General features: G+C 34.0%; 2 protein-coding genes across 9 annotated transcripts in view; one reads left to right on the plus strand and one right to left on the minus strand.

The window, feature by feature from the left end:
- Nucleotides 1-1,194: 1,194 nt before the first annotated feature.
- Nucleotides 1,195-4,681, minus strand: LOC125060737 (RNA-binding protein lark). Of its 3 annotated transcripts, none has more exons than XM_047665768.1 (5): nt 4,544-4,681; nt 3,715-4,388; nt 3,223-3,491; nt 2,024-2,065; nt 1,195-1,434 (listed from the first exon to the last, which is right to left on the minus strand). In XM_047665768.1, the coding sequence occupies exons 2-5, from the start codon at nt 4,378-4,380 to the stop codon at nt 1,386-1,388; spliced, it is 1,026 nt and encodes a 341-aa protein (XP_047521724.1). In that variant the 5' UTR covers nt 4,381-4,388; nt 4,544-4,681; the 3' UTR covers nt 1,195-1,385. The 3 variants fall into 3 exon arrangements, with proteins under 3 accessions (XP_047521724.1, XP_047521723.1, XP_047521725.1); XM_047665767.1 differs by having other exon boundaries at nt 4,525-4,672; XM_047665769.1 differs by lacking the exon at nt 1,195-1,434 and having other exon boundaries at nt 2,002-2,065; nt 4,525-4,672.
- Nucleotides 4,682-4,983: 302 nt separating this feature from the next.
- The window catches only part of LOC125060634 (stress-activated protein kinase JNK), an 87,152-nt gene continuing 68,593 nt past the window's right edge, over nt 4,984-23,542 (plus strand). For 3 of the 6 annotated variants that reach the window (XM_047665598.1, XM_047665603.1, XM_047665600.1), the window contains exons 1-2: nt 4,984-5,167; nt 9,683-9,704. The gene's annotated coding sequence lies outside the window, so the exon portion shown is untranslated. Of the gene's footprint in view, nt 5,168-8,365; nt 8,516-9,682; nt 9,705-23,542 lie in introns of those variants that run through there. The other 3 variants (XM_047665599.1, XM_047665604.1, XM_047665602.1) reach the window with 1 other exon arrangement.

The raw sequence follows: 23,542 nt of genomic DNA on the forward strand, positions 1-23,542 counted from the left end.
AGTATGTTTTGCGTAAAAAAGTTAATTTGTATTATATTACACAGTGCAAATAACTGGCGATTGATATCTTTGGTTAATTTAGACTATTTTTTTAAGGTGTATTGCGAACAAATAGTTTTCGATTGGTTTTGAAGTTTCTTCCAAAGCTAAGTAAACCGTAAGATATAATTGATTCCGCCAATTCTTTATATAAAGTGTTTCAAAAGGTGTTTTATATTTGAAAATTAATAAATTTGCTAGAATTGCTCTGAGATTGTCACAAACAGTGTATGTGCGGTTTCCAATTTAGTCTATGATCTATAATTAAAGCGAAGTACTAATGTCTTTACAGTATATTTTACAGAATTAGATGATATTAGACAAAGTGTTTACAAATGTCAGGTAGTGCAAACGACTACTGAGCCCTGTGCAGTGCCTGTGTAGATTGCGGATTTAACAGATGCGAGAAACGCGTGGTTAGCATCCAACCCAGGCTTGAGTTTGCCTTCTAGCGTCAAATTTCAATGGAGCTGGGATGATCCTCTTTGGAAATCAGAATTCCAAAAGTTATTAGGTCACATTTCGATAACAGACCGCGCAAGGTTGGTGGCTGTGAGGTCTAGGGAAGCCGGTCACTGGCTTAATGCTTATCCTTCGCCAAACAATGGCACCTTTTTGGACCCTAAATCATATCGCATTACCATCAGCCTCCACTTAGGAGTGCCCTATATGTACTCCCCATAAGTATCCCTGTGGTTTTGAAGTAAATAGCCTTGGCCTACATTGCCAAAAGAGTGCAGGTCGTTTTTTTCGCCATGCCGCGCTCAGCGACATTATACGCCTCCGTCTATCATGGGTCTTCTGTGAAACTTTTGCATAATAATGTCAGAAGCTGGCACCATTATTTTTTGAACTTTCTTTGGATAAAATGTCAGAAATACGCATATAAGCAGTTGCTTTCGACTTCTAATTTATTTGCTTTTGCAGAATGAGAACTAAGCTGCATCTGTTCTTATTCGAAAATGTTAATGATTTATCATCGGTGTCTATCAAAGCACTTAATAAAAATTGCAATGTAATGGTATTTAATTACCATTTTTAAAAGACTGTATTACATCTTACAAAAAAGATTGAACCGATTGGGACGAAATTATGCATAGAACTCAGGTGAGAGGTATGTTTACAAACTTATAACTAAAAGGAAACAAAAAGAGGTACTTAAAATGATATTTATTAACCTATAAACATTTGTTAGCATTGCATACATTCCATTCATTCTCTCTCTTTAAAAATCTGCAAATCAGTCCTCACCATTTTGCTTTGAGAACAATATATTGTCCATATCATTATCTAATAATTAAGTCGTCACATTAAAACTATTGGACTATGATGTTGTTAGGATCCTCTCAGTATGGCGCGTAACGTCTCGAAGGTGAAGGTCCTCTTAGCCCAGGCCTGAAAATACATTTATTCATGTAATAATACAATACAAGTATTCTCGATAATTATTTTCTCAAAAATCAATAGTCGATTATAGTTAAGTACTGTAATTTAACTATATATATTTATATACTGGGAAATTTATAATGAATACTCCTACTAAGCGTTTCCTATAACGCTCAACCAATCTACCATGTTATAGGCGTGATTACTGTTCTAAAATGTTTTAGCATTTTAAAACCAAGTACCTTTAAATCTCAAGTGTAGCAGAGTAAACGGCTGAAAGTAAGCGGCAGGCAGTAGTGTATAATTTTGAGTAATACATATACATTCTTAATTTTATCATATAAACCACAGAAAAGGTGCCTTTAGAATGTTGTTGTACAGTTAGGTAAAAGGCTCTGGCACGGGTTGTGCCAAACCAGTGACAGAGACACTTTTTGTGTTTCATAAATTCATAGAATTTCATAGATTAGTATAGCCTCAGCTATGTTAGTGATAGGTTGGCGGACCCACAAAGTATAAAATTAAATTACAAACATAATATTACTTTAATTAATAAATTTTATAAAGAGATGATTAATACACAAAACAAAATGATTACCTTCTATCATCAAACGTATCTCTGCTGAAATCTTCATATAATCTGTAAAAAAATGTGCAAATCAGTACAGAAGATACATCATCAGAATAATAAATGAAAGACTCAAAAAATATTTAATATAATTCATTACAAGTGAAAAAATTGCAAAAAACATAATTTCCATTGTTGTTTTTGAAATTTTTGTATTGTTTCTTATCTATATTCTAATAATTATTAAATCTCTTATTATAGCAAATCTTTTTAAATTTATATTAAAAATGTTGAAATAATGGCAACATAAAACAAAGCAAATGTTTTAAAAATCATGGTTGCCTTGCATGTTTAAAGGGATATCAACTTATAAGCATGAAATGTAGCCCCAACTATGCTACAGCTATGTTTAACACAATACTTGCACCTGTATGACAAACAGGTGCAAACACAGCTGTAACTACATGACACTAGGGACTATATGAAAGAGGTTGATGACAAATGCCAAATGGGAAAGCTCTGTCTGCTAGTTACATAGGTTGCATAACTGCCCAAAAAAATATAAAGATGAAAAATAAGAAGCAAATAGATGTTGCTTCATAGCAGAAAGTGACAACTGGTCTGTTTGGTCCATATTACGAACATTATAAGACTTTTTATAGGCTCTTTCCTCCATATCAAACTCCTTTCTAGAAATGTCTATATATATTATTAAGAGGTCTACTCTTGAAAATTTGTTGTTGAAAAGTGACATATGGGCACAATGTGTTCACCAACAGGGTTGGCATGATTTAAACAAGATTTAAAAAATCTAACTCAAATGAATGGATATAAAAAGATAATAAATGTATATTAAGGAGTCTAAATAGCAGTCAATAACACAAATTAAATCTATATGCTATTGCTGTTATATTTTTAACTTTTATTAGCATTGTAATTACATAAAACATTAAATAAAGTCACAAAAAAAACAATAACTCAATCAAACAGACCTAAGTAATAGGATTTTTATGGGACAAGATAACACCTATATTTGAATATTGCATTGCTTTAGAAAATCAACATTATTTAAAACATACAGGTGAATCTCTCTCACCAATAGTGAAAACCGTTCAGATTTAAGATATCGTATAATCATTTATTGTTAGAGGAGTTTTACTTTAGATTTGAAACATATTGGTTGATACGGAAAGTAACTGGAGTTGTTATTAAGAGTAATAAAAACATACCCTCTGGACATTTGTGGCCCTCTAGGTGGACTTCTTCGGCTATACATGGTATCATATGATGATCTCATGGATCCCATTGTTCTGCTCATTGGTGGCAGGCTAGGCATAGGTGGCATGGGTTCACGTCGTAGCGGTGGTGACACAAAGTCCCCTCTGGCACGAGATGCACCCATGTCTAGTCCCCTGGAACTTCCAACAGGGTAACGACGCTCAAACAGATCCCTTGGAGAGTCAAATCTGGCTCTGTCATAGTAGCCATCGTAAGGATCCTGGTATAAAAGAAAAAACAAAATTATTACTTGTAAAACGACACACCATTCTAGAAGCAATCACAAATAAAAGTGATCTTAATACAAGCCTTAAAATATTTGAGGAGATTAAATTTTGCAATTTGTATTGTACACGAGCCGAGTAGGATGACCGACCCGAGAATACCCGATCTTAGGAACCCGCTGAGACTACATCGGTACCGAAATGTAAATAACGCGTTACCCCAAATCCTCCCATCATGCGATCGCGAAGGAACGGCGGCGGCGGTGGTGGAGGGTAGGGATCGCGGCCGAATGCTCGATCGCGGAAACCATTGCGGTCGGGGCCCAGCGCCTTGGGGCACTCCTTGGACCAGTGTCCGCCGCGACCGCAGCGGTAGCACTGCTCGGGGTCGCCCATGCCCGGGCGCTGACGCACACGACTCGTTGACAGCTGCACCTTCATGGGCTGCCCGTCTACCATCATGCCGTTCAGCTCTTTGATGGCTTCGTTCACGTCACCCGACGCGTCCAAGTGCACGAAGCCGTAGTTACGAACGATATCGCACTCGACGACCGTGCCGAACTTCTGAAACAGCTCGCGGACTTCGGGCGCGCGCGTCTTGTCCGTGAGATTACCGACGAATATTTTAGTTGTCGGCGTCGACGGTGCCTTCCGACTCTTGGCCGCTTCTATTTTAATCGCTTGCCCGTGAATTAGTTCTCCGTTAATATTTTGAATGGCTTCGCGGCCGACTTGCTCGTTTTCCATGTGTACGAAACCGTAATTTCTGACGATATCGCATTCTACGACCGTACCGTATTTTTCGAACAGCGGTCTTAGATCGGCATCTGTAGTTTTATCGGACAGATTCCCGACGAAGATTTTGAAAGTACCGGCGCCCGGCATTTTAGATTCTGAAACGCATACATAATTTGTCTAAATGAGTCAGAAGCGTCCATTTTCGAAGGTTTGTCATGATGGGTCAGTTTTCTCTTACAGTTCAGTAACAATTTAGGCACATTTCAACGTAATTAATTGGAAAGCACTTACCTTAAATATAAATAATCACCTTTAAGCAAAAAGCCTACTATCACAGTTAAATACAAAGCTCGTAATCTAATTTTAAATTTTCACCACCGGAGCAAAAATGCGTGACAAATCACAAAATGGCGTCATGGCTCATGCCACAGACTACCTTTGGGCTTTGTATGTAAGAGGTACAGATTAAGCACTAGACCTTTTCATTCAATTTATGTGTCATTGTCATGGCCTTGCGATTCTGTAACTCACTTTTTGAACTCTCACAGAGGTTTTCGCAGCGGCGGTCGCGCTTAAAATTTAAATCAGTCGTGAAGCAGTCATTTTACGATTTGGCATTGTGATTTGTGATAAGGCTCAAATCGTAAAATGACTGCTGTTACCTGTAAGTTGTAACAGTTGTAACTTGTAACACCTTATGATATGTACCTTCAGGCTTCAATATTTTACTTGTCAGTTGTCAGTTATCAGTCGTAAACGGTAAAGTATAATTTGTGAAGACTAAAGAATTAAATGTACTGGTGTTAACTGTAGTAAAAATAATAATCCTCGTTTCTATTCCTATAATTTGTAATAATTATTAATTGTGGTGGAATTTTTATTTGTAGTGCGACAATTACAAACTTTGACTTTCCAACTACATCTGGTTTTACTGGTTCGTATATTGTTATTATAAATTGTCCTACATTTTAACCGACATTGATGTCCAGCTTAGTAAATACGCTGAACATTATGAAATGCCTTCATAGCAAGCTATCCACATGCAAAGCAATGTTTAGAGAATTACTCCCATTTCGATTTTCGACTAGTGTTTAACTATATTTAAAAGTATTATACTTATCACCTCAGCACTTAATGTGCAGATTGGTGTTTCAGTTGCTTTGTACGTAATTATGTATGTAATATATAAAATACTTTTACATCCTTGTTTACGGTTATACCGACGAATGTCTTAATTTTTTGCTCCGTAAAGTGATGAAATTGAATTTAAGATAACATGCTAGGCCAGTCAATGTGTTTAAACCTTGTATATTAAATTATTGTTCGAATAGGTTACTATTTATTTGTAGTAATTTATCTTTGCAACTTCTTAAATAGGGGATTTGTGATTTAACAAGTTGAAATCATTTAGTTTTGGTCACATATCAAAATTACTGTTCTGTTTTTTTGTAATATAATAAACAAATTTATATATAATATAGTAGTTGTATTGTATAATCGGCTTTTCTATTTGGGGAATATTTAAATTTTAATCTTTGTCAGGTTATTAATTATAAAGAAGTTGCACTTATTAAACCAAATTTAATAGTATTAGTTACTTACACCATGACATATGTTTGCTATCTTGTGATGTATGTTTTAATTATAATTCCATATCTCAATGAGCACTTTTCTATTTGATGATCCTTAAAGGTATTTCATTTTTATTTTTAAAGTAATCATGGTTCTATCTAGGCCAAAAAAGCTACTAAAATTAACATTTATAATCTATAATAATATACTCATGTCCTTTCGTTAATTTCAATAGGTAATAGAAGTATCTATCTACCTATTATCAAATAAAAAAAATAATTTTGCCATTTATATTTTTTCAACAGGCATCAGGAATGGACATGATTGGAAATATGTCATCTTGCGATGAAGAGATACTTAAAGTGTCTCTTACTTCAATGAATACAAATTCTTTTGCTTATATGGAACTACTCAATAGTACCCAGGAATTGAACTTTCTTATTATGGAGAGATACAAAAAAATTATTGATGATTTGACTTATCAAAATATTATCCAGCAATACATTATTGTCTTTTTGTTATTGGTTGTTGGCTTTGCAGTATTCGTTTTTGGCAACTTTTGTAAGATTACTATAGAAAATTTCAGAAATTTAAAAATATCACATAGTAAAAATCTGAAAAAAATCAATGCTAATGAGAAATTATCTAAAGAAGTAATGGCATAAAGGAACAGGCTACCATTATTACTAGATACCAACATCAAGTTAAAAATCTGTATATGTGTTCATCTTTTTGATTATTTAACAAAGTGATAAACAAAACAAAGCACTCCAGATATTTATTAGCAATGTCGGTATCCTGTAACCATGGCTATAAAAATAGACTTTGTTTTTAATGCTACGTAAATACTCTGTGCAAGTAAAGAAAATGACTGCAATAAAGATAATATAAAGGAATCTCAAACAAAAAATCTTTGTACAGTCTGCAAAAAAAAGAGATATAGGGTCCACTAAAATTTTATGACATTCTTTTTATAACTAAGCATTAATTTTAGTTAAGCTACTTTACATTTACTTTCCATGTTATTTAAAATTTTATTTTTTTAAATAATAAACAATTATTATGACATTTATATTTATTTTTAACAAAACCTATAATTTAATTACTTTTCTCAGTTTTAGGAACTTTTTGTTGAATAATATACCAATATCTATACATAATCTAGATAATTTCTATTAGTGTATTCAAAATTAGTACACTGTTTTTACCTATAGATAAAGGATATAGGACATATATCAGACAACCTAGTATCTATATAACTGCAAGAACATCAAATTCTTTTCTACTGATTTTGGCAAATAGTCTCTCCTTACGAGTCCAGTTATGGACACAATGATAATTGGCTGCTTATCTTAACATAAATTGAACTGCTTCATTAAAAAACATAAATGAAAAGTATATACAGTAAATTCAGTATTTTAAAGAGACTTTACTGTAGCATTCAACTATGGCTTCATCGGCACTAAAAGGCAATGGTGTCGGCTAGTATTCCTGCTAGCTAGCCTTGTTGTCATACTCGGGAAGGAAACAATTAATTCGTGTCTTAGTCCCAACTTAGCTATACACTTCGGCTTATCTGTATTCTATACCTTTTGACAGCGTGCTATTCCTGCATATATTGCAATCAGGTATCAATGTAACAACTTTCAACATTTAAAAATCCTGACTCCCACAAATACCATCCATGATGTCGAAACTGACGTAAGACCTGTGACATGCCGTCGTGTGTGCAAAACAAACTCTTCCAGATGGAGTGATGGTCATTTTTCAATAATCTATTCCGTTCGAAGTAGGTATACCCACGCACCTAAAACTATCACTTAAATCATTTTCAACTAGGTATGTACCTGCCTTCCTTGAAATAGTATTCCATAGTAAATAATTTTCAAAACAAATTTATAACAATAAATCACTTTAATTTATCTCTAATAAATTATAAGATGTGAGGTTTTTTATTTAACGTCACTCTATAGGAGCTAGAAGTGTGTCAAGTGACTACAAATAGCTTGTGTTGTGTGGCTTCCTCTCGGTACAATTACTTCTAGATTATATTAAACAATAATATTACTAAAGATTGCTTACTATGCATATATTCAATACTAATATTTTTTTACCGTTACTAAGTTTTATTGATACATCTTGGTTTAACAGCCGAACGTCTTTAGACTATTGTGTCATAAATAAAAACATTTCATTCTAATCTTATAATACAAAGTTGCACGCTCCTGAAATGTCATTTTAAGCCAAACTAAAACATATTTTAATCAAGTATTTAAGTGCCCTGCATCGATATACTAACTATTATTATAAATTGATCATACTGTCAAAATAATATTATCATATATGTAATCTTCGTTAGACTTTGAAATTGCCACGTGCAACTACGTATCTGGATACTAATTTCAAGTAGCCCAGTCTCGCATTGTGCTAGCGATGGCTATATATAAATGTATATTTTCTTTGCCCACGCACCCCTAAGTTATCTAATACCTACGTCACAGAACATCTAAGTTTTTTATTCTTTGCCCGGGTAAGGCCTTCGCGCAGGCTTGGGGCGCAGCGCCGCGGCAGTCCCCTCGCGTTACTCGGACTCACTACACGTTTCATCTATTAACTGTGCCATAATTATCGAACCTTTGTACAAATTGTAACATAAACATTGGACTATATGTGCCAACACTGTGATTCAAAAGAATTTTAAATTTGTTCGGTGAGTATTTTTGCATTAAATTTTGAAATAGTTCAGTTCGTCTTGGATAGATGGCGTTGCGTCGCCGCGTCACTATTGCAGTTGTAATGTTATAATATAGCTTTTACAAAGGAATTTGTTAAGAAAGCTATATAAATGTAAGAATTATATTAAATATTATACCGATTATCTGTGTTAAATTAATGTCAAATCACTTGTTGAAAAAACAAACTTGTTACAAAGAAAGTTGTAGAAGTGTTCTTTAGACGTAGGTATCTCAAACAATTACAATTTTTAAAACCTTTTCGTAACTTTAAACTTGAACTTTGGTCCCTCAAAACTTCGGAATTTAAATGAGATGGTAGACATTTTAACCCTCTAAATTTTATGTTACTAAATACCTCGTTATTGATAAGTTTGACCGTGCTAAGATTTTTTTTTGGCTTGAATGTAAAAACTAATAAATGATATTACCAAGGCAAGACTCGTTGCCTCGCAAAACGTACATAAAACTAATCGTATCCCTTTTTTGTTTAAGTTATTTATATGCAATATATTGAATTGGATGGACAACATATGCATATCAGTTGGCAACTGAGTTATTCGAGTTACGTCACAGACAGGAAGTCAATATAAGCACTCGGCTAATAGCTTAAAGCTAACACAATATAGTGCCCCTGAAGTTAGCGTGAAGCTAAAATACCCGCAAAGCAGAGATATTTCAACGATCCGTGGAGTAGACATAGTCCTACATTACCTTGTTATTTATTAAGTTTTTTTTAAAATTGTGGTTTTATATACACAACGTACAAATCTAATTACTTATAATTACCTTTACGAGTTAAAAATAAATTCTCAAAGGAATGATATTCCTCCATTTCATTGAGGTAATAGTTGCGGACAAGTCACACTTCAAAAGTAATTACGCGAATTAGATACTAACTACTCTGCTAATTAGAGTTCAATTCGCTTTAAGCCAGTTGGCTTAGTTAGTTTTAGTTCGTTAATGTTTACTTACAAATAATGGATGTTCTTTTGTATTTGCGGGTATTCGGAATTTTTGTATGAATTATTTTTCACATTTAGTCCAATGCGAGTCTGTAAAAGTATTTTCAAAACCCATTTATAACACAAATGTAAGACGCCGAGTGTTTTCATGGAATATTAATAATACTTTTTTCTTTACAGATATAACATCTGCGTCGCTGTGGTAAGTTTTAAGTGCTATTTCGCTTCGCTGCAATACAAATTTCGAATTTCGTGAAGTTCGTAGCGTTGGCCCTACGACACGTAGCTGTCACGTAGCGCGTAGATGAGTTTTGTAGGCTTGTTAGCTGCAAAAACACTCCGCTAGAGTTATTATTATTAAATTATTTTTACTATAAATTCACTAATTATTAATTATATTTAAAAGTGTTACTCAAGATTGGAAACCTTAGGAAACATACGGTAATGAAATACAGTAGGTATAAGCTGTTTTAATAATATGTACAACAGTTTTGACAATTTTTTTTTCGTACTTTTGATTTTTAAAAAGTAAAACTCCAGTAGTGCTGCAGTCTTATAATGGGTTTTGGCCTCAGTTTCCATCTTTTTCATTCCTAATTATTTCGTTTATACATAGCTTTCTTTGCCTTACACATGTCGTCGATATTTGAGTGGAATTTGCAGCAGTGCTAGCTACAGCTTTGCTATATTTTAAAAAGAGAACTCTATTGCCGGGATTTGAACGCACGATCTTTATAGTCCCACGCTTAAACCACTGGACTAACAGTCATCATCATCACAGAACATCTTATATAGTACATATATTACGTTTCAATATAAGTTTAGATTGACGGCTATATAATATTAAAATATGTTTTCTATTAAATATATATTTCCAAATAATAATTTATGCGGTTATTATATGTCTAATATTATCTGTGCTTAGTCGCAGTCTCAAGAGAGGAGTTAGCGTGTCTTGGTCCCGCCGGAAATCAAGTTCTATTTATTGAATTCTCAATGAATTATTGATTGCAAGGTGTGCCAGGGGTTATTTCTGGCCCTTTATTTTGCAAGTGTCGGCGTTCTCCGTCGCCTCGAATAACATTATTTTGATAGATTGTGCTTTTTTTGTCAACGGATGAATAGAGCTTTTATATTTTAATACGAACTATCGAGTAGCCTTGTTGCGGTTTAATATTAATTAGTGTTGCCCAAAATCGGTCTTGGTCTTGCAGTCTTGGTCTTGTTCTTGCGTTTTTGCAAGACCAAGACCAATACCAAGACCGCCTTATTATAGCAAGACCAATACCAAGACTGAACCCTGCAAGACTTGAGCAAGACAATACTTAAGCCTGCAAGACTCTTGCGTCTTGCAGTTAAGACAAACTGAGATTTGGGCGTTATTAAGTAGGTATTTGGTTTCAATCCCGATTTTGAGAAACGTTCCCCAGTATCAAAACCGTAGGTATCACAAATCATAACACTAAACTAAGGGCTGCAGTTGTATTTGTAATTGGCAACGTGCCGCTCGTCTGAAAGCACCCTGAAACGTATTGTATTGATTAGGTAGGTAAGTACTTATTATATTTCAACAATTTATTAAGTAGGTAGCGTGTTAATACTCACAAATCTGTTCCCTAATAACTTTCTAGCAAAGTTCATACCTTGTAGGTATCTACCTATAATAATATGTTATGCTTGTTTATGTCTAATGTGCAGATCTAACGTTAGTACTCGTAGGTTGGTATGTGCTTAAAATTATATAAACATCATGTAGGTGTGAAACTTATGTTTCAAAGTTTATATTATTCTTCTATTTAGCAAAATTTAAAACTAACAGCGAGTCGAGTAGGTCTAGTAACTGTTTCTACGGCAGCCAATACTATGGTACAGACGCCAGCACATCAAGCTACTACAATCTATCAAATTTCTTCAACAGATTTTCAAGTTTATCGCTAAAGAATTAAGGTTCAAAGTTGATTGGGGAAATGTGACGTTCTGCGAATAAACTGTTGGTCGGTCGGTGTATTAAATACCTACTTATTTGATAATTTACCGACAAAGACGCCGCGGTTTGCAACAAGTGTAACACAGCATTTGACACTGAGCGCCGCATTCGCCGACAAAGAGTACGGACAGAGGCACACAAATTTTTACCTATTTTGGTAGGGTTGGTATAGGAGTATAAAATTAAATGACCTTGAAGATGTCCCAGCAGTAGGTAGGTATAAATTGAATGCTTTGAGTTTTTTTTATTTAAATACATTCTCACACTGGCTTGAATTCGAACACTACAGCGTTAAAAGCTGTCGGGCGAGATGATAATTAATAACTAAGTAGGTATTGCATCTATTGAATTGCGAATATTTTGATTTCGAAATAATCATTGTTAATATCGGTAAATGATAGATAGTGAGTGATACCTAGGTACTAAAATGTGAGCAGCAAGATTGAAAAGTGTATATGCCATGTCAGTGCTTTCAATAAGTTTATTTTAAAAAAGCTCTCTAGTAAGATTTAGAGTTTACCATTCAATTACACACAACATATTATTGAAAAACAAAAATTATGAAAAAGATATTTAGACTGAGTACTTAGGGTCGATTCGACCAAACAAGAGTAAATTTTAATCTTAGAATAAATCGTCAGTTAATCGAGAGTAAATAAATTTTACGTTTTACCAACTACAAATTCTAAGAATAGTGGGCTTATTCGGGAATTGCAACTATACCGCCGTTTCGCACGGAATAACAGCTATTCCTAGAATAATTTAATGGCGTCAGTCAGTCCAATCAGCTGATTTCTGTCATTTCACAAATATGTATTCTGTGTTTTAATTTCAAGTCAACGCAACGCACTAAATTAATAGTCTGGCATTGTATAATGAAACGTTTAAACACTTTAGTATTTATTTATTAATTATTTTTAGATTTTTTTATTTTCTATAATATTAGAATGAAATTCAACTAGGCTCAACAGAAGTTCCTTTTTAGACGAAAGCCTCAAACAAACAAGAAATAAAAACTTTTTGTCGTCGTTTGACACCTGTTAAAAGCTACTTTTTCACACTATAATACGGCAAAATCGAGTTGACATGATGTATGCTCTTACACTGTCCCGTTGTAGAACAACATTTATTTGCCGAGTTTTATTTTCGTTCACCATTTTCTTGCTATTCGCGTATTGTTATTCCTAGCGCAATTATACTATTGATTACGTGGACAAACGACTATGGATTTACTCGAGATTTAAATCATGGAATAGATTATTCTTGGTATAGTTACTCGTGTATAAATTGAAGTTAGGTCGAATCGACCCTTAGGAAATTAGTAGAAAAAATATTCTATCGTGGATACCTAGTTATTAAAAAGTGGATAAACGTTGTGTTTACTTAATTTTATTTTTCTGTGCTAATGCCAACATTGACAACCCCACCAAAATAGGTAAAAATTTAGTCCGCTTCTAGACTTTGTGTTGCCGCCGTCGCTTTCATGTCAAAGGTCGCCGCCACTGCCCATGTTCTAAAGAATAAAATAAGTTTCCGGGTGCTCAGAACGGACGCAAATAGATTATGTTGTCCTCGCAAGGAAGAATGTAGTCGTAAGGATAGGTAGATTTTATAAAAATTGTTGTAAGTAATAAAAATATACCTAGTTTATATTATTACTAGCTGGCCTGGCGAACATCGTACCGCCTAACAGTCGATTCTTTATTTGTTTAAAATACTTATTCTGCTATTCGGGACACCGGTCTAGCTAGTAAGATAAAAAAAGAAAATTGATAAGACAACAAATACATTATGTCAAAAAATTAAAAATTTACCTTCCCGGAACCCCTCCACTAACACTTGAACTTTATGCTATGGTATTAAAGTTCAAATTCACTTTTAAGTATTATTACGAATATTTTGTATGGGAATATAGAAAAGTGTTGTTTTTAGACTGATTCACTCAATTTTATTTTAATTTTTCTCCGTAAGAACCATCTTCGTACTTCAAGGTATATTATTTAAAAAAATCAGACAAATCGGTCAAACCGTTTTCATGTTATGTCGTGACAACGGAAAACGGGTTTCATTTTTATATATATAGATTACCTATTATACCTTTTTAAAGGACATTGCACTGCAAAATTGGAAGTGGGTGATTTTAACAAACTTGAAACGTGGAAAAGCTCCAAATATGAGCGACGTCATATTGAGAATTGCAGTGTCGGTTTATCAACTTCTATCGTACCTACTCTAGTAGCGACTATTGTCTTCAGCGATGATTGACTAAATAAATAAAAATAATCGTCGTGTAGGTACGACGATTATTTTTCTAAGGAATACAATTTTGTTGTAGTAGGTACCTACATCGTTTCTTACTTACACATACTTTAACGACAGTACCTACGTAGCAAAGCGCGCCAGTCACGAGTACGACAAGTTGCCTAAAAAATGTACCTACGCACACTGTAATGAAATCTGCTAATCTCAACACAATGCCTGTAGCCTGCCTGCTATTATTGGTTGATGAACATTGTACATTGGTGAATGCTCCAGGATAGCCCGCAAGCCCCCACAAATAGCAATAGGCTAATAGGTATTTGCAAGTCTTGCGAGACTTGCAAGACTCTTGCAGCAAGATCAAGACCAAGACCAAGACTGAGAGCGCAATACCAATACCAAGACCGAGACCAGGTGTATTGACGCAAGACAATACCAAGACTGGCCTAAGTCTCGTCTTGGTCTTGCATTTGGGCAACACTAATATTAATATTATTACCGTTAAAATGTATAACACATATTAATATATGAACATAACAAATGTATAATTGCCGTACACATTCGTAAAATGGAGAAAAAGTTTATTTATTTAACACTTAAACTAATCACTTTTTGACCTAACTTTTTGTCATCGATTGTTACATAATACTTTATAAAGGTCGGTTTAGACCAAAGGGTCGTATCAAATCATAACTGAGCACTATCAAAATTCTTAACATACACAAAAAATTGTTATATGACTCCTATTTTGGTTATTCAAAGATATTCGCAGTTCCGATTTAAATAGAACTTTAGAATCCAATATGTCAGGTCGCAGTAATATTCCAGGCATGTTTGCCAATACGAACTTTCGCGAAACTTCTGTCCGCTCTGACAAAGCTCTTGGCAAACTCTAAGTGCCCTGAACCCCAGGATTTAAAAGTAATATATTCACATATACAGGATAGTATAGTTTATTTTTTGACTATTTAAAAGCTCCTATTTTTTATTCTTATTCTGAACTGTAGTGAAGGGATAAATTGCCTTATTAATCTTGCCGTTGGTATAGAATAAATAAATGCGGTTTCCACGAGATAAAATTTGAAATTGTTTTACCCGTCGTAAAGTGACAAAGTTGTGGAAGCGTGTGGTGTTTGAAAGTGAGCAAAGTTGTATAACTTTTATCGATATTCTAGACTAACGCGGTGCAACGTTCTATGACAATTTTCTGTATGATATCTAATGTAGATAAATAATTAATGTTGAAAATAAAACATGCCAGAGAGTATTAAATATTAAATTCAGCGGCCTAGTGGCTTCAGCGTGCGACTCTCTACCGACCTCAATCGTAGGTTCAATCCCCGGATGAATTAATGGAGTTTCACTCCACGTGCGCAATTAACATTCGCTCGAAGGAAACCGGCTTGCCTTAGACCTAAAAAGTCGACGGCTTGTGTTTGGCATAGGAAGTTGATCACGTACTTACCATTTAGATTGACAAATTATTGTGAAACAGATACAGTAATCTGAGGCATCCAGCGCTACTGATGTATTTTTTTTTAAAGAAATATTTATATTTCATTTAGATTGTTAATTATCTGGCATGTGTCAACTGCCGGTTTATTTAATTGTAATAATTGAGAGTTTGTTAGTCTGTGGAAAGACGCGACTATTGGCTTGTCACTTGAATTTTTACAAAAATCATTTTTCGTTAGAATATTTTCGGATTTCAAATAAGTGTTAGATTTAAATAATTGTATTGAAGAACTTTTATGAAATAATAAACTCCAAAACATTTATATATTTTTATTTATAATTATGTCAATATAAATTAATTATAATTTATTCTAATATATTTGTGTAAAACAAAATAATTCCTCTATATCTTTACGTAATAGAAAATCCACGTGGGCTTTGGGTAAAGTAATTTAAAAATATATAACCTTTATAAGCGACCCTTGTGTGTCTTAACTTCAACAAATTGACGGAATATTTTGCCAAAGATACTTTAGACTCAAATATTATCAATTTAAGAGTACTACTTAATTTGAAAAAATCCAAAATTTAATAACGCTGAACAATGTAACTATAGAGGTAAAAAGCAATCCGTTCTACAACGTTTTATCGCTAAGACATTAATTAAAGTTCAAAGAATTTAAGTTAATTTTCTCTGAGTACCACACAGAATCTTATTGAAGTTTTTAACTGTGCTACCTAAATTACTCTTGGAAAAAGCGTTTAGAAGTCAACCGAGAAATTCGTTTTTAACACACATCGCTCTGTAACTTAGTGCTAAGTATAAAAAAAAAAATCAGTGGCGCTACAACTTCTTTTAGGTCTTGGCCTCAGATTTCTGAATCTGTTTCATGATCATTTTTTTAAATCTAATAGGCAAGTAGATGATCATCCTCCAGGGCCTGACACACGCCGTCGACTTTTTGGGTCTGAGACATGTCGGTTTCCTCACGATGTTTTCCTTCGCCGTTAGAGCAAATGTTAAATGCGCACATAGAAACAAAGGACCGGACCTACGACCTCAGGTATGAGAGTCGCACGCTGAAGCCACTAGGCCAACACTCCTCATTGCTAAGTATAACCGTGTGTAAAAATGTTGACGTACGGAAGTCAAACTTAAGTCTCGACTCTCTATCCAGTTCTGACTCCACAGGAAATAAAGAATTATTGCCTAAATATTTAAACGTAGTAGCTGTCTATTATTATCATTCATAAATCAATATTTATTACTTTCAATGCGACATTCTCGTTCTTTGATTAACGTCTGCGAACAGACACATAATTAAACATCAGAAACAAAGATACACGAAGGTATATGTAGCAAGTAGGCATTAACAGCTGTAGTGATTTGTATAGTTATATATTTTTTAATTGTACATTGGTAAAGTACATGGTATACTTTTATTTAATATTTAGCTTTTAATTTAAATCGAGTTTCTGTACAAACTACTTTGCTGGTAAAAAAAATCTAAAACTGTGTTTGAATTCCAATGAGAAGTTAGGGTCCTTCAAGAAAAGAGCGTATTAATTGTTAAATAGCCGGCAACGCACTCGCGATATATATTTCATATGAACGACGTTAACATATCGAGAATATAGCGACATCACATCTAGTAATTAATAATCCTACATAAATTGATTTTAAACTGCGCCTGAGTGGAGTTCGTGTACTTTGGCAAGATATTTTGCGACCAACCGGGCAGAAGGCTCACCTGATGTTAAGTGACACCGCCGCCCATGGACACTCTCTATGCCTCGCAAGTGCGTTGCCAGCCTTCTAAGAATAATCGTTTAAACCAATTTCCAAAGCCTAAACCTAATCTATTTATTGTACAAAGGTCCGTTTGCTAGTTTTTGAGCTTATCGCGTTCATACAGATAGACACAGACGTGACGTGTACTTCCTTCTTATAGTATTTACAATTTTCTTAACCTACATATGGACAGGGACATTTGCCAAGGTACCGAACTTTTTTAATTTGTCCTAACTCTCTATTTATTAATTATAAGATATTATTATTTCTTATGTTTCGAGTGGTATTATTTCACCAGTATAATACTCTAAACAAAACAAATCTAAGCGTACGATCAACCAGGCTCCAGAAGATAAACCACTCCATATATGGCAGTTGTATTAGTCTTTATAACAAACTCGTAAATTAATCAATAAAGCTTTTTATAAATGTGACGATTATTTAAATGATCCTAATCCTTGGGATTGGTTTGCTCCAGTTCAAAAAAATTCTATGAGTCAAAACTTGGCAATTAAAAAGAGTGGCGGAGACATTCTTGCCAGTTTTTCTTGCCCGCTCGACGCCCTTGACTTGCAAACTGGTAGTAAATGTAAATTTAGAATCAATTTAACATCTTTTCTGTTGATGTTCATAAGTGTACTTGGTTACCTTTATGAATAAAATTACTTTAAGTTTGAGATAATTTTATCACATATTATTTAACGCCAAACCAAACGGAAACTACGAAACGGTTACAGCATTACCCTACTATTGACCTATACCTTATTAGGTATACCTACAGGTTCCCCTTCAAGACGTTAGGGCGCGTTCAGCCGCGGGCTATCAGGTAGGGCAACAATGGAAATTTTGTTTATTACAAGTGTACCATCGACTAGGGAGCAAGTTTTAATCGAGTAAACGTGTAAGGTCGCCATTTTACTTGCTACTGTTGAAACTAAGTTGAAATTACATATAATGTCTAGTTAATAGTTATTAATAGAATAGTTATTCTATCAGTTAAGAATTTTTTTCATAGCTGATAATATTTTCAGTTATTGGCCGATATTTGGGTCGGAAAAATAATCCCGTATAACCTCGACGTACCGCAACTTTTTTTAAGGCTGTTTTTGAGACCTAGCAATTCCTAAAAGCCCGGCAACGCACTCGCGGCATCTGGCATTGGAAGCGTCCATGCTGGATGTTTATGACTTAACAGCAGGTGAGCCTCCTATAGATAACAGAACAATATTTTATATTGGCTGTTATATTGTTTAGAATTTTAGAAGAACTTTAATATCGTTAGAACATAATGACAATTATGATCAAAATAAAGAATGAAGAACAGTTCTACAAGAAGTAGAGTCGTTGATTGCATGCCTTCATCCGAACAATGAGAAGCGGCGTGTCGTCGCGGATGTAATTACGAGGGGAGTACCTGCCTGCCACTTGTAACGACACTGATCGCATCCCTATTTAACGGGACGAGATTCGTTCTATATCTTTTATATTTACTAGCTGACCCGGCAAACGTTGTTTTGCCATGTTATTATTTACGTAATATTCATAAACCTATCTAACATCTGAATGCAAGTTTGTTAGTTGCTTTCAAATGAATTGGAAATATATACAGGTTTGTCCTAATTCTATTCAAATCATGTGAATTTATAAAATGTTATTATATTTCATTTATTTATTTCTAACAAATAATTCTTGTATTGTAACAAAATGAACTATTATGTAGGATGTTCCTACTTTTGAGTATGCTTTTACGAGTATATGTATGTCGCAAATTCGAAGAGAATGTTGTGGTAAATCCAGTGTCCGTTTTGTTGATTTTATAATAAGGTTCGTAGTTTCGGCGCAGGTGGCGATCAGAAAGCAATTCAAACTCAACGAGCGATCCAACGCACTTCTGACAGATTGACATTGATAATTTATAACCTGTAAGATGTCTATGACATTGCGTAGTGTTGCCATTCTATTAAAACAAATGACATCGTGTTGCCTTTTTTTTAATGCAAATAACTGGTTATTTATTTCTCCATGATTTTATTCTTTAGTTTCAGTTTGTCATGATTCAACTCTATTATTTTATATATGTTCCAGTCGTCTGTGTGTCTGTACTCAGTCTTTATAATATATTATACTAAAACTAAAGCAGTTTGAGCAGCTAACCGTGAAATGTAGTAATTGGAAATGCGACGTACCCACCTGCTGTCTGCTCCCACTTACAAGATTACACCCTCGGGGAATGCTATAGTCTATAGCATTTCTATTAAATATTTAAACAGGATTTAAAAAAGTAATTACCTATTTTAATAAATAAGAAATCCTAAGCTACCTAAAAACTTTCTATTAGAGTCGACGACGAAATTTTTCGGGTCCAAAAATGAAAGCGACAATAGCAATGACACAATTTTTTTATTTAATAATAGAATTAATGGATAACAAATTTAAAGTCCTGACAATTAATAAGTCGTAATTAGGTTACTGTACTATTTTATATATTTTTTAAGCCGTGTTGGCTTAGTGGCTTAAGCGTGTGACTCTTCTTTGAGGTCGTAAACGCAAGGATAGCGGATTGCCTTACGGCCAAAACCAATATGCAATCTCAATCCAATTTTAGCTGTCATAGACTGACAATTCAATCCATTTCTAAAGAAAAGCATGCCAATATTCAATACATGGACTGAGATACCAATCTAATTATTCAACCAATCGTTCAGAGGGCGGATAAGAGATTGAAGATTGCCCTCTGTATGAAAATGAATGTTTCCTCATGCCAACAACCTATCTGTCCATTTTGACAGTTGCTTCCATTGGCCAAATCAATCTCGGATTGCTATCGGTGAAACTCGTATGATTTGGGTTTGGGATTGCGACCTAACTTAATATTCATTGGGAAAATTTATTCATCTTCGTCATATTCCAGTTCTAGTGATAGTGATTTGGAAGTTTAAATGCAATTATCCGATTGGGATAGTAATTCTGAACCTGGAAGAAGACAACGTACTTCTGTGCGAAGACATAAGAAGACAGGAATTTATTATATCCAGAGCCTGACTGACGCCGAATTCACATTAAGATTTAGGTTAACAAAAGAAGCTTTGGAGACACTTTTACACAAAGTGATGTCTATCATATATGACTTCTTGCAGGTTTCATCTTTTCATCAACTTTTGTAAAAAAAAAATAAATATTAGCTACAACCAAAAATATTTGTTACTATAGATACTACCTACTAACTCCACTTCAAAACCTCAAGACTCCAGCAGAACATCTTTATAACGAATCTCAAATACGAAGCAGAAATGTGGTGGAAAGGACATAATATGGTGTTTGGAAAAAATCGGTTCCCCAAAATCGGTTTGTCAAAAAAGGTTTTGCTTCAAGTATCTCGTGTACAAGCCGTGATAGTGGCATGTGCAGTGTTGCACAATATTGCTATTGATATGCGAGATGAACATTTTGAACTACTGCAACAAGTAGATGAACAAGCTGATGATATTGATCAAAGCGTAATTGACAACGTTGGAAATGCAAGTGTGCGAAGTAATCTTATAAGTGATTATTTTGCTTTATTACTATAATATTTTATAAATTACAACATTTTTGAGATAAATTAAATAAAAATTCAATGCTTTTATTTAAATAAAAATACAAATTTTTAATACAATACATCCTCACTCCAGGCACAAAATCTATAATTTTTCTAATTTATTTAACAATATATTTTTTTCTATGGCCCATAATTCTCTTTTATGCTCACTTTCTTTCTCTTCAAATGCCCATTGCTTTCTCTTATTTAGAAGCTCTTCCTTTCAATTGACTTTCATTTCCTTCGACAGACAACAATATCATGTCTTTGACTTTTTCCTCGATAGGGGGTAAGAGAAGTAGCAGCACTAGGGCCACCTCCTGTACGATATGTTTCAGCATATATCAAGGCAGACTTTTTTCTTGTAGCCCTCTTTAAGCTTTAGCACTGCGAAAGTTTACCCCACTTGTGCTATTAAACAGCGCCTCCAGCGTCTTCCAGCACTGCTCTTTCTCCTGCCAGGTGACTGAGTCACTCTTTTTATTTTCTAATATATTGTTATGGTCAGCAACAAGCGAAGTTAGAAGGTCAACTTCTTCCCAGCTGAAATTGACGCTTCTTTCACGTTTTTGCGTAGACATTTTTTTAAGTTAAAGAACCAACCTCGAATCACAAAAACAACATACACAAACTACTCAGAAAAAATTTATATTTGTAATAATATGTACTAAAATACTCAATAACCTAACAAACAAAAATACCATATGAAACTGACAGCCCGTTTCGTTACAAGTAATATTAAATGACCAACAAAAAGGTTAAGGTTCTATGTTTTTCTATTGAATTTTGTAACTTTATTTGTTCGTAACAAAAAAACAAACAAAACGTTGCATAGCTATTTGCTACTTTATCCATACATTGTGAAACAGACCCTAAGTCTTACTTATTTTATTTCGTTCCAAAAACACCAAACTTTTGGTATGCTTGAACACAACATACCTATTGCATTGACCGAAACGCGGTCGAGAGGCAAGGATCACGCTAAAGATTGCTGTCAATCTTTTGTCAAATAAACAATCGGATAGCAGATATGTTTATTGGCATGCAGATTGGAGATCGGTCTTTAGATATGAATCAGTCCAAGATTGGTTATAATCATAGATTGAGGATACATTATTAATTTTGGCCGTTAGTCGCAAAAAGTTGACGACGTCAGTCTGAAATCCTACTTGTCTATTAGAAATAAAATTACCACGAAACAGATACTGAATTCTGTGAGCAAGACTAGCTAAAGTTATAGCGTCGCTGGGTTTTTTTAGATTTGAAAAATTTTGAGAACATTTATTAGATCTTGTATTACTTCATTGTATATTTTTGTAATATTTCTGTGTTGTTTATCAGTAAAATGTGGTGTACAGATATATTATTAGTTAAAAGCCAGTTAATAAACACTCAAATCGCTTGTTCGTCAACATACGTAAATTCACTTACATAGAAACGCAATCAATTAGTCCTGGCTGATCGATGCACACAATTTAATAGCTGAACGTACCGTATATAGAAGTGGCTTTATTCTGTTACTCTGCTTCGATAATTTGTTTGCAGCTTAATGTTTTTGACGATGACGTTTTTGTTTGAATGTTAGTACAAATAAGTGTACTTATTATATTAAACATTTAAATAAATAGAAACATCAGTGGCGCTACAACCTTTTTAGGACTGGTTCAGATAGATAAGTGATCAGCTTCCTGTGCCTGACACATGCCGTCGACTTTTTATAGCTGCAGGTTTTTTTTAATTGTATATACTTGAGGTGACTGGTCGGACTTGAATTCGTGTATGCGGTGATGTTAGTTATTTCGACTATGTATTTGTGTGTTGTTCCCACGAGAATGTAAGTGCGTGCTCCTATTTCACCATGCCTTCTGCTGATAGAGGACAAATCTTTGTTCTTAATTTATTTTATTTTTTTAATAGATTTTAATGAAGGAAACAGAAACTATTTTTTAGCCTGCTTACACCAATAGGCAAGTATAGTTTAGTAACGAGTCAACACGCACATATTTTATAATGAATGTTATGCGTTCACCAACACATGCAAGTGGCGGTTCACAACCGGACTTGTCAAAGTTGCGTAATATGGAAACGGACTATATAACAAATCGCAAACGAAAACAACCACTTGATCATGAATGCAAGTGTTTAAACGAAATTAAGTCTGTACGTTCCGAATTGTCCCACATAATATCACTCTTAGAGAAAAATAATGAATCAAATGAGCAAATCATGAACAAAATGCAGAACAGTATTGCTGAGGTAAAAAATCAGATTACGGAAATTAGATCATCAAATGAGCAAACAAGAATAATAATTCATGAAAATATTTCGGAAATAAAATCTCAAATAAATGAAATAAAAGGATCTTCATCTAATATTCACAAAGAACATACTGAAATTAAAAAACAAATGAGTCAATTAGAGAAGAAACTTATTTTAGGAGAAAATAAAATCAATACTTTAGAAACCAGTGTGAATAAAATGAGTCTTACTGAACCCCAGACATCTTCAAAGCTTATCCAACCAATGTTTAGCGAAGAATTGATTCAAGAAGTAAACGAACGAAATAAAAGAAAGAAAAACATCATTATGGTTGGGCTACCAGAACAAAATACCAATAATTTAAGAGAAAATATGCTTAAAGACGAAACCGATATATTTAATATATTCCGAGCACTTACAGAAGATGTTCCGAAACCGATAAAAATTATTAGGTTAGGCAAATATAATCCAACGAAAATTCGTCGAGTTAAGGTATTCTATAACTCTTCAGACACAGTCAAATTTCTTCTTCAAAACAAAAGTAAGCTGCCTTCAACAATACAAATTTTCTCAGACCAAACTCCAGCACAGCAAAAATTCCTAAAAAACTTAAAAGAAGAATTGCTCCGACGTCAAAGTAATGGCGAAAGAGACATAACAATAAAATATAAAAACGGAACACCATTCATAATAAAAACTTCATCAAAAAAC

Source organism: Pieris napi, chromosome 22 (assembly GCF_905475465.1).
Source record: "Pieris napi chromosome 22, ilPieNapi1.2, whole genome shotgun sequence".
Lineage (NCBI taxonomy): Eukaryota > Metazoa > Arthropoda > Insecta > Lepidoptera > Pieridae > Pieris > Pieris napi.